Consider the following 17,854-nt stretch of genomic DNA (forward strand, 5'->3'; position numbering starts at 1 on the left):
ATGTGCCATTCACAGGAATGGACAACTCCCAGTTAGACTACTGCAAGCAATTAAATTAAATTAAATTGAACTTAAGAGTGAAAGGCCTGCAGTCCTCGGAGTCATCTGATGCCAGTGGCCTGAGGTGGAGACGTTGTAAGCAGTGTGCAAGGAAGCGGAAGCGAGGTGAGCAGTCAGAAGTCCGTGCCAAGAAAAAAGCAAGCCCTAACCAGCCGGCTCTCCCGTCCATTCTGCTCTCCAATGGACATTAAATTGGACTACATCTGTGGCAACGAAATACTCGGCGGGAGTACATAAAAGGAACGAAATCCCTGACACCGCCATTCAGCGGTTTACTTATGTAACAGATTTTCTCCCAACCCATTGGACTACCAACGTACTGACCTCTGTTGTGCCTATTGTCTTGATTATTATTTACTGTAATGCCTGCATTACATTACATTTCTGTGTACTTTATGCAGTCCTGGGTAGGTCTGTAGCCTAGTGCAGTTTTTGTGGTGGTTTACGTAGTTCAGAGTAGTTTTTGTATTGTTCATGTAGCACCATGGTCTTGAAAAATGGTGTCTTGTTTTTACTGTGTACTGTACCAGCAGTTATGGTCAAAATGAAATAATAAGTGACTTGAAAGATATAATAATATCCATGATCCCCAATAACCCAAGTCCTTCCTACTCCCTCAATATTTAGTTACATCAAGAGAACTAATTCCAAATTCCTCCAACTCTTTGCAAGTGACACTCCATTTCTCACCTGTAGGCTTTGTGAAAAGATAATGACAGATCAGATACGAGCACATCAAAACACAATGCAATTCAGAATAGTTTAACAAACTTTTCCAAAACAAGATCTCACCATTCATTTTTGGACTAATAAAAAAATTAATATCACATTCAGAGGCAGAGATGTCTAGCATGAAGTTCAAAGTAAATTTATTATCAAAGTACATTTATGTCACCTTTATACTACCTTGAGATTCCTGTAAATTCTTGCAAGGAAATGAAAGAATGTACAAAAGAGGACAAGTTGTGCAAATAAAAAAAATGCTGAGAACATGAGTTATGAGTCATAGAAACATAGAAAACCTACAGAACAATACAGGCCTTTCGGCCCACAAAGCTGAACTGAACAGGTCCTTACCTTAGAAATTACCTAGGGTTACCCACAGCCCTCTATTTTTCTGAGCTCCATGTACCTGCCCAGAAGTCTCTTAAAAGACCCTATGGTATCTAGCTCCACTATTGCATCTAGTCGCCAGCAGCCCATTCCACGCGCTCCCCACTCTCTGCATATAAAAAAAACTTACCCTTGACATCTCCTCTGTACCTACTTCCAACCACCTTAAAACTATGCCCTCTTGTGCTAGCCATTTCAGCCCTGGGAAAAAACCTCTGACTATTCACACGATCAATGCCTTCTGTGGGCAAGCCAGTTCTGGATCCACAAAGCACCTGCTCTCCTTGTTAACCATCAGTGCCAATCCCCTTTGACTGTATTATGACCATTTCCTTCTACACCTTGTCTATTTAAGTGACTGCCCAACATCATAACTGTATCTGTCTTCACGACCACTTCTGATATCCAGATATCGTACCCCTTTTAAAACTTCAGCTTACCTTAAACCTGTGTCCTCATTTCTGATACTACAACCTAGGGAAATTATTTTAGAAACCCTCTCTGAGCCTCTCAATTTTTATATTTATACCATGTCACCTCTCAGCCTCCTTTGCTTCAGAGAAAACAAATCCATCCTGTTGCACCACTTTCCAATAACTAAGGTTCCACAATCCAAACATCCCAGTGAATCTTCGCTGCACTTTACTGTTAAAACTGTCACTATCCTCTTAGTCATCCGTGGTGCAATGCCTTAAACAACTACAGGCAGTCCCCGGGTTATGTACGAGTTCCATTCCTGTGTCTGTCTTTAAGTCGGATTTGTACGTAAGCCGGAACAAGTATATCCAGTATTATTTAGTATCAATTAGTCAAACGTTTGTCTTAGTATATAGTATATATTTTACCTTCCTATACATATAAAACACTTAAGAAACGTGTGTATTCCAATAATTAAACCCCTGTGTTGCTCAGTAATAATTGTAGCTTTCATTGGGGCAGGGCCTTTTACATGTTCCGTTATTGTCACTTTATCTGTTGTCCTTTAAAATTGTTCTGATCGTTGACCGACTATAGCCTAATGCTTTTCCAATGATCGATGGCGTTTCACCTCTTTCCAAACGCTTTATTATTTCCACTTTATTTTCAATCGCTTCCCGTCAATGGAACAAACACTGTGGGCAGCGGGTCCCAAGCTCCACCGGCGACCAAGGTCCACTGGGTCCTAAGGACCACCGCACTGAATTCCCTGGATCCGAAACTCCTCTGCACTGAGACAGGTTAAATAGGACAAGTGGGGGCTGTGCTGGGTTTGGGTATTTGATTCTCCACAATATTCCACATGGGAACTTAAACTGGAGGTGGCAGTGTTTTTTTTACGAGGTCGAGTTGCGAGCTCAACATCAACCTGGCACGGATTGTACAGAAGCCACTGGATTGACATCAACCCAGCACAGGAGCAGTCTGTCACTAAATCGAACTTGGGAACCTCCGTTCTCCAGCCCGGCGCTGATCTCACTGCGCCACCAGCCGACCGGAATGGGGGAGCCGTGGGGTCAGGGTGGATCTTACTAAGAAAAATCTAAGTCAATTACAAAGTTAAACACTCAACACAGTGTCAACAGCAACGACTTAAAATGGTGGACAGCGTTACGATCCGACTTAAAATATCAGACGGCGTTCTCCTTCCTCAGTTCGTAACTACGAGTTGTCCGTAAGTCAGACGTTCGTAACTCGGGGTCTGCCTGTACATTCATCATCCAAACATCTTCTAATAGATACATCTGCAAATTCCCCCTCGTTTTCCTACCTGTCAACTTTAACATCTATATTCTCCCTGCATGTCTGCCAATAAACCCTCCTGACACAAACTATTCATGCAGAATGAAACTGATAAGACTGGTTTACCTGGAACTGCTTTTAAGTGCCTGTGCTTCATCCAGCACCATATATTGCCACTTCACCCGCTGAAAGTACTTCACATCCTGAACCACCAGCTGATAACTGGTTATCACCACATGGAAAGGTGCAGTTTGTGTGTACAATGTTTTCTAAAACCAAGAAAAAAGACAGCAGTTATTGGCAGAGTCTGAAAAAAAAATTACAATGTGGTTGTTGATGGAACACTTTTTCAGTCTACATTCCTTAATACAGGCCAAACTAATTCAAAGTCTGTAATAATACAAGCTAATGCTGGATCCTTAGACAAGGTATTCAGCTTTGACAATTACGGGAAAATACTTGTGCAATGTTGGGAACAACTTGAAGAACATACATAATATCCGCTTCTCCTCATTTACTGCAAAGCCAATGAGAGAGACAACTCATGGCAAAATACTCGACACTCTTACCACAGATACCCAACTCCTCAAAACATCAGACTCAAGCCTTTCAATCTATTTAGCTGCTTTTTTCAATGCGAGCCTATGTGCACAGACCTGTTCATTTTGACAGGAACTGTGGGAAACAATCAGATCATGTAATAATTGTACAATGATAGGATAGTGAATGATTTTCATATGGTGGATGACCTTCCGTTAGAAATGGATAGTCTGACACAAAGCATGGTAATCCAGCATCATTGAATCCAATGTTAATTAATCCTTGACATTAGAGTCAGAAAGCAACAGAAAGTTGTAAAATTAGTTAGCTCCATCATGGGTACTAGCCTCCATAATATCCAAGACATCTTCAAGGAGCAATGCCTCAGAAAGCAGCATCCATTATTAAGGAATCCCACCACTCAGGACATGCCCTCTTCTCATTGTTACCATCAGGTAGGAGGTACAGAAGCAATTCACACAGCAATTCAGGAAGTTTCTTCTTTTCTGCCATAAATTTCTAAATGGACATTGAACCCACAAACACTACTCTATTTTTAAAATAACTATTTAATATACATATATTGATTTTTTTCCGATATTATGCATTGCATTGTACTGCTGCTGCTCTGCTAAATTTCACAACATATGCTAGTGATATTAAATCAGATTATGATTCTGATACATTGACTCAGAAAACTTTCCGAAGCATATTTCACAAACTTCACCCTATGCAAACCCTTAACACCAGATAACACAGGGAAATTAAAATGTCTCAGTAATACAACTCCATTACAATTATGAGCAGTACACTGGCTCAAGTTCACACTAACTGCTGGGGGAGGGAGTCTATAACACACCCTCACTAGAGTAATGTTTCCCTTCTTCCTAAGTTCCCATATGGCATCAGTGGACAATACTGCTGTAGCATCCTCCCTTATCAAAAAGGCCAACAAAGTCCTTCCTTGCTTACTTGTACCTTTGTCACACTGATAGTATCCGTGATGCTGAACAAACCAAATGCAGCTTGAATAATTACCTTGCAGAACATCTCCGTTCAGCCCACAAAGAAGACCCTGAGCTTGTATCTGCTGTCACTTCAACTCTCCATTCCATCTCGAACTGTGTTTTTGGCCAATTAGGCCAGATCATTGACCCGTAATGTGAATTCTCTTGTAAATCTCTCTGTTTATCTGATGTATACTTCAAGCATCATATTTTATTTCAGATTTCCAGAAACTGCTGTGTTCAGAACCTCATTAATCCAGCATGTTCTTTTTCTTTAACTTTTCCCTTTCTATCTACCTTCCTTTTAATTAAAAAGGCAAAACCAAAAATATTGTACCACCTGAACAACCTTTGTCTTCATCCTATCAGCAACTTTGGTTTTCTTCTCCTCATACTTATTTTTGCATGTTTCCAGTTCTGAGGGGGTCAAGCACCTGAAATATTCATTCATTCTCGCTTCCCCTCCTACCTCCACCTCCACATATACTGCTTGGCCCCTGCTGGACATTTCCAACATATCATATTTCAGCATTTTATGTCATTTCAATTATTATCAATGTAAAATTCAAATCTCATACTTCGAGACTTCCAGTTCTCCTTTCCTGCAATACTGAACCCCGAACACAACTCTTAAGTGCAAATCACCTAAATTCCTTGCATGTTCCCTCTTTTTTTGGACACCCTCATGATCTGCCCTTTACTGGATACATCTATAGAAAAATGCATCCTCAGTTGTTCAAAAACTCGTGCCTCACTCTTTTCCCATTTCAGCACAAGTTGCAGCAGGCACTCGGCTGAGGGTAAACAAAATGATAATCTGGGGAATTCCTTTAGTAAACTCCTTCACAGTTATCACCCCTGAAGATACTCCCAATTTATTGCTGATCATTTTCATGCTGAATCATATACTGTTCGAATAGTGCACAAGACAAACTGTATAACCAAACAGATCCCTCCAAACTGTTCCATTAAATCCACAGACAGGTACAGCACAGGGTAAAGCTCTTCAATATACTGTCTACCTTCTTAATTTATCATGTATATGACTTTGCTTTGAACCTAAGCCAGCTTTTGAATGACCTCCAGCAGTTTGCTACATTAATGCCAAGACATGGCAGTATCTTGTTGCCACATGCAATTAATTATGAATCTGTAAAATAAGCCAACTGGGACTCGATCAGTAAATAGACTGAAATTCAAATTTAATCCCTCTTCAGATAACTTGCCTGGCATTCAATATCGATGAGCAGTAATCTTTCTCAATTAAGTAATACTACGACCAAAAGCTGGGCCAAAATATAACAGATTTCAGTTGGTCTCCTGAGAGATCTGTGTCAGTTGTGCACATTACATATGATAACCAGAAAAAGGATGGAATGTACTCCGAAAGAATTTTCAGCATATTCAGCATATTAACTTTCCAACGAATCACCATTTGGTATTATTTTGCAAGTATTTATCTTAATCACCCAAATCACTAGTTCACAATGTACATCCCAGAATAGAGTTAGCAGACCATCTATTTTGGAACTCATTTCCTGGCAAAGTCTAATTGCTCCTAAAGGTATGATTCCCAAGTAAGATATTGGGTGCTTTTCAGTATCTCATCAGTGATCTGTGTACAGACGCAAAAAAAAAGTTTGTGAACCTTTTGCAATTACCTGATTTTCAGCATTAATTACTCATAAAATGTGGTTTGATCTTCATCCAAGTCACAATAATAGACAAACACAACCTGCCTAAAATAATAACACAAACAATTGTTCTCATCAATACTAAATACACCATTTAAACAAGTCTAGGTTCAAAAAAATGTGAACCTCTGGGGTAAGGCCTTCTACAAAAACTATTTGGAGCCAGGTGCTACAATCAATGAGATGAGAACTGTGGGTTGTAGAGGTGCCCTGTCCTATACAAAAGACACACGGGTTACTGACGAGTTCTGCTCTTCTCAAGAAACATCCGTTTACATGCACCATACCTCGGTCAAAACAACTTTTAGAGGACTTTAGAAAAACTGTAGGGATGTATGAAGATGGAAAAGGCTACAAAAGCATTTCTAAAGACCTGAGTGTTCTCAGTTGACAGTAAGAGGAATTGTCTACAAATGGAGGAAATTCATAACCACTGCTGGGTGTCCTACAAAGATTGTGATCTTTGCAGCACAAACAGCACAACATGCAATGCTGAAGGAGGTGAAAAAGAATCCAAGGGTAACAGCAAAAGACCTTCAGAAATCTCTAGAATGTGCAAAAGTCTCTGCTCATGAGTCCACTATAAGAAAAACAAGAATGGTGTTCATGGAAGGACACCATGGAGGAAAACAAAATAAAGGGGATAAAAAGTTGCAGGTCTCAAGTTTGCAAAAGACCACCTGGATGTTCCACAATGCTTATGGGACAATGTTCTGTACAGTTGAGACAAAAGCTGAACATTTTGGCAGAAATGCACACCCCAATGTTTGGAGAAGAAAGGGCACTGCTTATATCTGAGGAAGAATGGACAACAATATGGAGATATCAATGGAAGTGTATCAATTCACAGAAATGGAGGGAGTTTGGATGGAAAAACGATAAGATATTTTAATACACCTTCTCAGAAATCCCATTATGATAGTAACCTCCCTGTTTGCTGGATAAATTGTGGAAATCAAAATGCAAATCATCATCATATTTTTTGGGGCTGCCCTGTTATCAAAAACTATTGGAGGGGATACACAATGCCCTACAAGACATCTTTAAATGTGAAATACCCTTAGAGAGTAAGACCATATATTTTAGATATATACCTCAAGAATGGTTGAAAAGAGATAAATATTTAATGAATTCACTGTTGATGGCTGGTAAAAAGACTCTTACTAGGAAATGGTTATCACAGGAGAGCCCAACTTTAAATACATGGATGGAAATTACAAAGGATATTTACAAAATGGAGAAGATAACAGCATTTGTTAACCATAAGCTGGAATAATTTGATTCATACTGGGAAAAATGGTTTAACTACATAATGCCTCAAAGGCCTGATTTTATTCTCATAACTCAATGAATCTGGTGTGTAAAAAAAAGATCACTCCCTACTTGTACATAGTTCTTTCCTTTTGCTTGTTTTTTCTTTCCACTCTTTTCTATAAGTGTATCCCTCAGATAAATACTTTGTGGAGATTTGTGATATATATGATTATATGATATATATGTACAATGTCTGAAATACATCTTATGGAAATGCTTGTTTGATGATGAACTTCAATAAAAAAATAAATTACAAAAAAAAGAAAGGGCACTGCACAACAACACAAAACCTCATCCCAACTGTGAAGCATGATAGAAGGAGCATCATGGTTTGCGGCTGCTTGGCTGCATCAGGGCCTGGAAAGCTTAACATTTTACAAGAGAATGTCAGGGTAGCACTTTGTCACCTGAAGCACAATAGAAGTTGGAATAGAAGCACAAGACAATGATCTGAAACACAAAAGTAAATCAACAAGTGAATGGTTTGAACAGAAAAAGTGTGTTTTAAAATAGCCAAGTCAGAGTCCAGACCCTAACGCAATTGAGATGCTGCAGCATGAGCTGAAGAGCGCTGTTCATGCAGGTTATCCCCGAAATATTGATGAGCTGTAACAGTCTTGTATGGAGGAATAGTTGAAAATTCCTCTTGGTCATTGTGCAAGTCTGATCAGCAGATACTGAAAATGTTTAGTGGAGGTTATTGCTGCTAAAGGAGGTTCTACAAGTTATTAAATACAAGGATTCGCATACATTTTCCAGACTGGACTGTGAATGATTATACAATAAAGACATGAAAAGTACAATTGTTTGTGTGTTATTAGTTTAGACACATTGCATGTCTATTATTGTGACTTAGATGAAGATCAGACCACATTTTCTGAGTAATTAGTGAAGAAAACCTGGAAATTACAAAGGGTCCACAAACAACTTCTTGCAACTGTATGAAGCCATACAAGGATGAGTCATTTGAAACATGAAGAGAATTGCCTCATACAATATATGAGCTAATAACTTTCCCACCATTTTGTTAGCAAAGATTAGTAAATACCAATCAATCACAAATATGCATGGAGTTTTGAAATTAAACACCAGAGGGACAGCATACCTAGTGATACTATCTGAACCATTCACACCAGTGTCCAAACCTATCCACCAAGTAATTATAATAGTCATGTATAAATTTTACCTGACTCCAGAACTTCCTGATCACCTTTCTGTCATGCGGGTTGCCCCAGTAAGGCAGGACCTGAAGTTTAAGGAAGACAAACATAATGAACTTTCAACGCGTATTCCTTTTAGATTAATTTTTAATCACCTTTTAAAGAAAGAAAACCAAGGTAAGTGGTAAATAACTCAATGGAACAAGATTGATCTTCAGATATGACATTCCTGATCTCAGATCCTGTCTGTGTGTAAAGTGCACCATGACTGTGGGTTTCCCTTGTTACTCTGATTTCCTTCCACTTCTTAAAGACAACAGTAGGGAAATTAATTAACTAACAACTACATTAAATGCCCTGACATGTATGTAGCAGTGGCAGAATCTGAGAGTTGATGAAGATGCTAGAATATATATTGCAATTAATGTAGGAGCATATTTGCTGGATTGAAGAACTTGTTTCTATGACTCTCTGACAAAATAATTTTCAACACACTGCTTTCATTTGGGGTTTTCCAACAGAATGCTTCTACTGAGAGAGAATGCTGTAGATGATTATCATTTGGTTGAAATGAAATATCTGAAATATGCAAATTCTTTAGTGTTCTTCAAAACAAGAGCTGATGTCCTTGATAATATTTCCTCTTCAACCAACACTATCTTCACCAATTATCTGATTTCCATTTGCAAGGATTTGCTTGCAAACAGCACCACTGCACTGCCACAATTAGTTATAAAATTATGTACTTGACTGCAAGAGTTTCAAGTATCAAGTTTAATTATCATTCAACCATACATGAATCTAGCCAAATTAAATAGCATTTCTCTTGGACCAAAGCGCAAATCGCATTACCAATAGCACATTGAACATATGGTTACAATATCAGAAAAACAGCCACAAAGAGAACAAAAATGTAGCCCAAGTCGCTGAGTTGTCATGGTTCTGCTTGTTTAACCACCAAGCAAGCACCAGAGGGCACCACTGATGGGAGGAGACAGCCTCCAACCCTGTATGAAATCCAGGAACACAAAAGGTACCTGTGGTGTCTCCCTCAAGCAACAACCAAGTCAATACAACTGTTCTGCCTTTGGTCTAGCTAACGACTCACTGTTACCCATGTCCAACAAGGTCTTGCAATCACAATAAAAACACCCAAGACAAACACATCCCTTCTCGGCACAACAGTATGCTACAAGTCCAGGCGACAATACAATGGTATGCATTAAGTCCAACTTAATCACTATCAAGAAATTCGCTGAAGAGTTAACAATAGACATCATATGGCATACCGTACTGCCAGAGATCAAGTTTAGAAACGGCAATGTATAAAATCTATACTCTTTCAATTTATGCCTTACTAGTACACTGACATCTTCAGCCCAAAAAAAAACTTGATGTAAAATAGAAATTGAAATGTATCAGACAGAAAAGTGATAATCCCAACTGTAGCAAAATAATTCTCCAGCGCAAACCTCTTAAGTAAAATACAACTAATACTTCAGGTTTTATATTGTTGTACAAGTCCTGATCATGCTACCTTGTCCTTGTATTATAAACATTATCCTGAGGAATATTACAAGTTCTTAAAAAAAACTTTCCTCACCTCCCCCAGTATCCATGCCTTCTTTACAGCCAAAATTCTGAGTTTACCAAAAGCATGGTTCATCTTATTTGCAGAATACTATGCAATACTGCCATCTAATGCTGGCACTACCCGAAGAATTCAAATTTGTGAGATCTTATCTCAACTTACTAAGACATTCACATAGGAACTTAATTTTAACCTCCTTTACTGCAGCTTCCCTCTGGCAAAACTTGTGCTACTTGAATTACTATAAACACAAAATACTGGAGGAACTCAGCAGGTCAGGCAGCATCTATGAAAATGAACAGATAGTCGATGTTTCAGGTCAAGACCCTTCTTCAGGACCTGTCAGTAATTACTGGACCTATCAGTAACTGATTGGTATCCATAATGAATAATAATCTTATTGCCTTCTGAGTTTCAAACGTGTGAGAGAAAGACTGGAGAAAAATCGATATAATATGCCTCTACCGTTTCACCTAGAAAAATGTAATTTAAAGTTTGAGTTAGAATTTACAGCAATACTAATGTTTGTTCATCAAAACTGCACAGCCTCATTGCTCCGTTCCATTTGTGCTCATTACCTTGAATCTTGAAACAAATCTGGAGAACTCCTGGTGCCAGTTGTTGAGAGTAGAAGCAGGAGAGATGATCAAGAATGGACCCCAGATGTTTTCTCTCTGTACAACAAAAATTATTTTTAGAAACAAAAACTCCATTAAATTCAGTTTGAATCTGTACTGTAGTGGGAGATTAGGTAATTGCAGGAGGAGAGAGATCCTCCATAATCAAACTGTGCTGTGTTTATGAGCACAGTATAAAAGCTGTTTTATAGTATACCTCTCCTGTAGCACACCTGCCAGTGGATTCCAGTTAACTGGGACACATCAGGACAAGTACATTTTGACCCAATTAAGCAGCCGCCCAAATTAGTCAAAGTTTCATGGAGATAGTTAAGTATAAAAAAGGCAAACTATCATTTACCCGAGGAAAAAGTTATGCATTTAATTGAAATACAGAAGTTAGAACACTATCAATACTACTACAGTACTATAAAACTCTTATTAGTTCCAAATGGTTATTGACAGAGGAATTCATCCAGTGTATGCTGCCATGTTCTTTTGATTCACTGCAAACGAACAAAATTAGAGCAGACATCTTGTACAGATAATGGATTGCTTCATACAATGCCATCAATGACTGCAACCATCGAATCTTCATTATAACATTTAAGATGATTGTTGATTCCTTCAATTTCTTCGTAGTTCCTAACTTGAAGCAGTGATATAGTTTAATTTTCATCCCCAACTGTTTCTGGTATCACAAAGCCTGAACGCTTGAAACCACAGTGAGCAAAACTGTTCCAAGTTGTCTTACTGCTTACTTCTCGCCAGCTATCAGCAACAAAAATCACTGCTTTTTGAATGCAAGTACATGAAACTGACACTCTCCTGCCCCAACTTAGCAGTACAGCGTCCCAGATAAATTAAGGGAGTCTTGGCTATTTTCTCGATCAGTTTTGCTTTTTGAAGAGTTGACCCAATTAACCAAAATCTATTGTATTTGATAGAACAATGTAATGACCGATTTACTCTCTATATCGATGTGGTTCATGTGACACGCCAAACTGTATCTAAAGAACAGGTATAACAGTTCAAGAATACATTTACATTAAATGGTAATTAACATGAAGTCCTACAAAGGGGTTCAAGGAAAAAGTATGGTAAGCAGAGTCCCTAAAAATCAAATTTGCTACCAAAATTTATCTAAAGCAATGTATAAATGCTGCACTGTAGCATTCTGTGAAGATTCTTCAAATTGTCAAACAACATAAATCTCACCTCCGCTAGATGTGCTAAGAAAGCAATGCTCTGCACTGTTTTACCGAGCCCCATTTCATCAGCAAGGATTCCGTTAATGCCCTGGCAGGAGAAGAGAAAGAACTTAAAAAATGAGCTCAAGTTATTGTTGAGTCAAATGTACACATATTAAACAGACATTAATAATTAAAGTAATATTAATTGGATCTCATTTCAATTACTTGGTAGAATACAAGCACACAATACCGATAACCACTGCTTTCAAACAGCCAAATGTTGCACATAACAGCTATTAAAAAAGTCTGTCAAGGAGAGAAAATAGTGAGGTTTAAAGGTTAATTAAGGAGTGGCAGTTAATAGAAATCAAAGAGGAATGGGAAGCTTTAAAAAAAAACAACAGAAGGCAACCAAAAATGCCAAAAGGAGAGAAAAGTTGAAATATGAAGGTAAGCTAGGCAGAAATATCTGAGAGGTTTTTCAGATATATAAAGGGTAAGAGAGGAAATACTGAACATTAGACTGCTGAAAAATGGCACTGGAGAGATAGTAAAGATAAAAAAAGGTAGACAAATTTGGCAAGTATTTTGCATCAATCTTCATTGTGGAAGACAGAAGAGGTGTGCTGGAAGTTCGAGAGTGCCAAGGGGCAGAAGGGTACAGTTGCTAGCCTTATCTAGGGAGAAGATGTTTGGGAAGCTGAAAGGTGTGAACGTAGATAAATCACCTGGAACAGATGGATGTCACCCAGGGTTCTGAAAGAGGTGGCTGAAGAGACTAAAGATCTTTCCAAAAATCACAAGATTCTGGAATGATTCCAGAGGACCGCAAAATTGCAATTATCACTCCTCTCTTCAAGAAGGGAAGGAGACAGAAGAAAGCAATTTTTAGGCCAGTTAGCTTGATATCAGTGGTTGGGAAGGTGTTGGAGATCATCGGGATGAGGTTTCAGGGTACTTGGAGAAGTATGATAAAGTATGCTATAGTCAACATAGTTAACGGAAAATCTTGCATGACAAATCTGTTGGAAATCTTTGAATAACAAGCAAGATAGATAAAGGGAAATTGGGGGATTTTGTGTACTTGGATTTTCAGAAAGTCTTTAACAAGGTACGACAAACAAGACTGCTTAACCATGGTATTACAGGAAAGATACTAGCATGGATAGAAGATTGGCTGACTGGCAGGTGGCAAACAGACCTTTTCTGGTTGGCTGCCAGTGACTAATGGTGTTCCACAGTGGTCTGTGTTGAAAGCGCTTCTTTTCACGTTATCTGTCAATGATTTGGATGATGAAATTCATGGGTTTGTGGCCAATTTTGCAGACAATTTGAAAATAGGAGGAGGAGCAGGTGGTTTTAAGGAAGTAAAGTGGCTACAGTAGGACTTAGACAGATTAGGAGACTGGGCAAAGAAGTGGCAGATGGAATACAGTATTGGAAAGTGTATGGTCATGCACTTTGGTAGGAGAAATAAAAGTGTAGACTTTTTCTAAATGGAGAGAAATACAAAATTCTGAGGTGCAAAGAGACTTGGGAGTCCTCGTGCAGGATTCCCTAAGGGTTAATTTATAGGTTAAGCCTATGATAAGGAAGGCAAACACGATGTTCGCATTTTGGGGGGGAGGGGGGGAGGATATAAAAGCGAGGACGTAATATTGAGGCTTTATAAGGCTCCAGTGAGGCCTCAGTTGGAGTACTGTGAGCAGTTTTGAGCCTTCTGTCTAATAAAAGGTGTGATGATATTGGAGAGTTTTCAAAGATTTATGAAAATGATTCTGGGATTGAAAAGTTTATCATATGAGGAGCATTTGATGGCTCTGGGCTTGCATTCACTGGAATTCAGAAGAATGAAGTAGGACCTCATTGAAACCTATCGAATGGTGAAAGGCCTCAATAGAGTAGATGAGGAGATGTTTCCTATGATAGGGGAGTCTAAGACCAGAGGACACAGGGTGTTCTTTTAGAATGGAGATGAGGAGAAATTTCTTTAGCCAGGGTGGTGAATCTGTGGAACTTGTTGCCACAGGCAGCTGTGAAGGCCATGTCATTGGATATATTTAAGGCAGAAGTTGATAGTTTCTTAATTAGTCAGGGCATGAAAGGATATCAAGTCAAGTTGCTTTTATTGTCATTTTGACCATAACTGCTGGTACGGTACACAGTAAAAACGAGAACAGTTTTCAGAACCCTGGTGCTACATGAACAATAAAAACTACACTGAACTACGTAAACCAACACAAAAACTACACTAGACTACAGACCTACCCAGGACTGCACAAAGTACACAGAACAGTGCAGACATTACAATAAATAATAAACAAGACAATAGGCACAGCAGAGGACAAGAGGTTGGTAGTCCGATGGCTTGGGGGAAAATCTGTTATATAATCAGCTGAATGGCAGCACCTGGGATTCTGCCCATTTCTGTACTCACGCCGAGTATTTCGTTGCCACAGATGTAGTCCAATTTAATGTCCATTGGAGAGCAGAATGGACAGGACAGCCAGATGGCTAGAACTTGCTTTTTTCCTGGCACAGACTCCTGCCCGCTCACCTCGCTTCCATTTCCTCGCACACTGCTTACGCTGTCCCCACCTCCAGCCACTGGTATTAGGCGACTCCGAGGACTGCAGGCCCGATTCCCTCAGCAAGCCGAAGTCGCGCAAGCTAACCAGCAGATTTTCATGAAGGTTCGTTTTTGGGCAGTCTCTGTACTGCAGCAGTAACTGGCGATGGTAGATAGTCGCCGTTATCCATTGCCCTAAATCCTAATTGTGCCTTAAAATTAAATTTAATTAAAAATTAGATTAAAAAACTAAATTAAAGTAGCAACAGATCCAAAAGGCCGCTGCTGCCGTGTGCTGTGCCGCCTACTGGCTCTGATCCGGGGAGAAGGCAGGAAATTGATGCTGAGGGGGAAAATAGAGCACCCATGATGAAATGGCAGAGCAGACTTCACTGGCCAAATAGTATAATTCTGCTCCTATATCTTATGGTCTTATAAATAGAGAACATGAATGAAGCATCCTTGAAAGTGAGTCCAAGAACCTGATGGCTGAGGGAGAGTAACGGTTCCTAAACCTGGTAGTGTCAGTTCTGAAGCTCAGGTAGCTTCATCCTGATGGCAGCAGCGAGAAGAGAGCCTGTGCTGGGTGGTGAGAATCCCTGATGATGGATGCTGCTTTCCTATTCAGTATTTCATGGAGATGTGCTCAAAGATTAGGAGAACTTTACTGATGATGGACTGTGGTGTATTTACTACCTTTTGTAGAATTGTCTGTTCAAGGGCATTTGTGGATTCATACCAGTCTGTGATAAGCCAGTCAACGTACTCTCCACCAACACATCTATAGAAGGTTGGGGAAGTTTTAGATGCAATGCTAAATCTCCAGAAACTCCTAAGAAAGTAGAAGCGTTGTTGTGTTTTCTTTGTAATGCATTTACCGGCTGGGCCCAGGACACGTCCTTTGAAAGCATAACACATAGGTATTTAAAGTTGCTAATCCCATTTGCCTCTGATCCTCCAGTGAGGACAGGGTCATGGACCTCCAGTTTCCCTTCCTAAACTCTATAATCAGTTCCTTGACCTTAATGACACTACGTAAAAGGTTGTTGCTATGGCACCACTCAGCCAGATTTGAATTCTCCTTCCCACATGCTGATTAATCACCATTTTTGATATGGCCTAAGACAGTGGTGTCATCAGCAAACTTAAATATGAGATTGGTCCTGTGCTTAGTCACAGTCATAAGCATAAAGTAAGTAGAGTTGATAGAGATCATGGTGATGTTGCCAGTCTGAACTGACAGGGGTCTATAAGTGAAGAAATCCAGGATCCAATTGCACAAGGAGGTATTAAGCTTATTGATTACTTGAGGGGATGAGAGCATTGAGTGCTGCACTGTAGTTGATAGAGATCTTCCTAATGTATACGCAAAGTACACTGCAGATGCTGGGGTCAAAGCAACATGTACAACATGCTGGAGGAAATCAGCAAGTCCGGCAGTATCCGTGGAAGCGAGCAGTCAACGTTTCAGGCCAAGACCCTTCGTCAAGACCTAATGTATGCATCTTTGCTGTTCAAATGTTTCAGGGTTGACTGAGGAGCCAATGAGATGATATTTGCTGTGTGCCTGTTACTCATGTTGGCAAATTGGAGCAGATCGAAGTTGCTTTTCAGGCAGAAGTGTTTACATTTCATCACCAAGATCTCAAAACACTTTACCACTGTGCATATAAGTGGATGGAATCCTTGTTCACAATTCCCTCAAGGTTAACTTACAGGTTGAGTCAGTGGTAAAGAAGGCAAATGCAATTTTTAGCATTCATGACAAGAGGACTAGAAGAGTAAGGATACAATGCTAATCCATGATATGGCATTGGTCAGACTGCACTTGGCGTATTGTGCACAGTTCTGTGCCTCTTATCCAAGAAAGGATGTGCTGGCATTGGGGAGGGTCCAGAGGAAGTTCACGAGAATAATTTCAGGAATGAAAGCATTAACATACGAGGAGCATTTAATGGGAAGAATTCATTGCCATAGTTTGGTGTGGAGGCCCAAGTCATTGAGTATATTTAAAGCAGAGGTTGATAGATTCTTGATTAGTCAAGGTGCCAAAAGTTACAGGGTAAAGGCAGGAAAACAGGGTTCAGAAAAAAGTAAATCAGCCATGATGGAATGGCAGAGCAGACCAAATGGGTGGAGCAGCCTACTTCTGCTCCAAGTCTTGTGGTCTAAATGATAAAAAAAAACACCAAGAGCGAATCATCTTTAGACGTTAAGTAGTCCCATGCTTGCCAATTCAAAATATAATACATTCAGAGGACATTTTATTCAGTATCTTCTGTACCTAATAAAGTGGCTGAGTGCATGTATAGCCCATCCACTTCAAGATTCAACATGTGATACACAAATGCATCTCTGAACACACAACACTGCTGTAACACTTAGTTACTTGAGTTACTGTCGCTTTCCTCTCAGTTTGAACAAGTCTGGCTTTTCTCCTCTGACCTCTCATTACAAGGCGTTTTCACCCTTAGAACTGCTGCTTGTCAGATGTTTTTTGTTTCTCACACTGTTCTCTGTAAACTCTAGACTTGTATATGAAAATACCAGATCAGCAGATTCTGAGATACTCAAACCACCCCTTATGACACCAACAATAACTCCACAGCAAGTCACTTAGATCACATTTTTTTCCCTTTCTAATGTTTGGTCTGAACAACTGAACCCCTTGACCATGACTGCATACTTTTATGCACTGAGTTGCTACCACATGATTGGCTGATTAGATACTTACACTAATATGCAGATACTCAGCTGTACTAATAAAGTGGCCACTGAGTGTATATTAAGATGGTGTAGGGTCAAGGATAAAGTATCTACCTCTGCCTGTGTACTACACTGGTATTTGGGCACTGATTTCTGAAGCACTTTTAGTTGTGGAATGAGAACATACTCTCAAATAACATACACACTGCTTGGACTGTATGCTATGCCAGGATACCAAAGGATACAGCTGCCCTCCCACTGCTATGCCAGGAAGTTCACACGCTGCCCTCCCACTGCTATGCCAGGAAGTTCACACAAATCACTGCCCTCTGCACTGGCACTTCAGAAAGCTCTGTGCAAGGAGGCTGCACTCTTCATCATTGCCTCTTGCTCGATACAAGAAACACTATGCCTCGAGCTCTCCCTTGTCCAGAGAGTACTGTATAGTAACAAACTCAGCAATGGTCACCAGCTATTGAGCAAAGAGATTATAGGCCATGAAAGACTATATGGATAGAGACAGGGAGACAGCAATGGAAGAGAAAGAGGGTGTTCTGTCAACATGTAGACC

At 39.7% G+C, this 17,854-nt stretch overlaps 1 protein-coding gene across 2 annotated transcripts in view; it reads right to left on the minus strand.

The window, feature by feature from the left end:
* Positions 1-17,854, minus strand: part of ino80 (INO80 complex ATPase subunit) — a 232,643-nt gene that overhangs the window by 117,718 nt on the left and 97,071 nt on the right. For both annotated transcript variants that reach the window (XM_059952871.1, XM_059952861.1), the window contains exons 13-16: positions 12,034-12,114; positions 10,777-10,872; positions 8,634-8,693; positions 3,019-3,161 (exon numbers count right to left, since the gene is read on the minus strand). In XM_059952871.1, coding sequence (XP_059808854.1) covers positions 3,019-3,161; positions 8,634-8,693; positions 10,777-10,872; positions 12,034-12,114 — 380 coding nt within the window. The remainder of the gene's footprint in view (positions 1-3,018; positions 3,162-8,633; positions 8,694-10,776; positions 10,873-12,033; positions 12,115-17,854) is intronic.

Source organism: Hypanus sabinus, chromosome 2, assembly GCF_030144855.1.
Source record: "Hypanus sabinus isolate sHypSab1 chromosome 2, sHypSab1.hap1, whole genome shotgun sequence".
Lineage (NCBI taxonomy): Eukaryota > Metazoa > Chordata > Chondrichthyes > Myliobatiformes > Dasyatidae > Hypanus > Hypanus sabinus.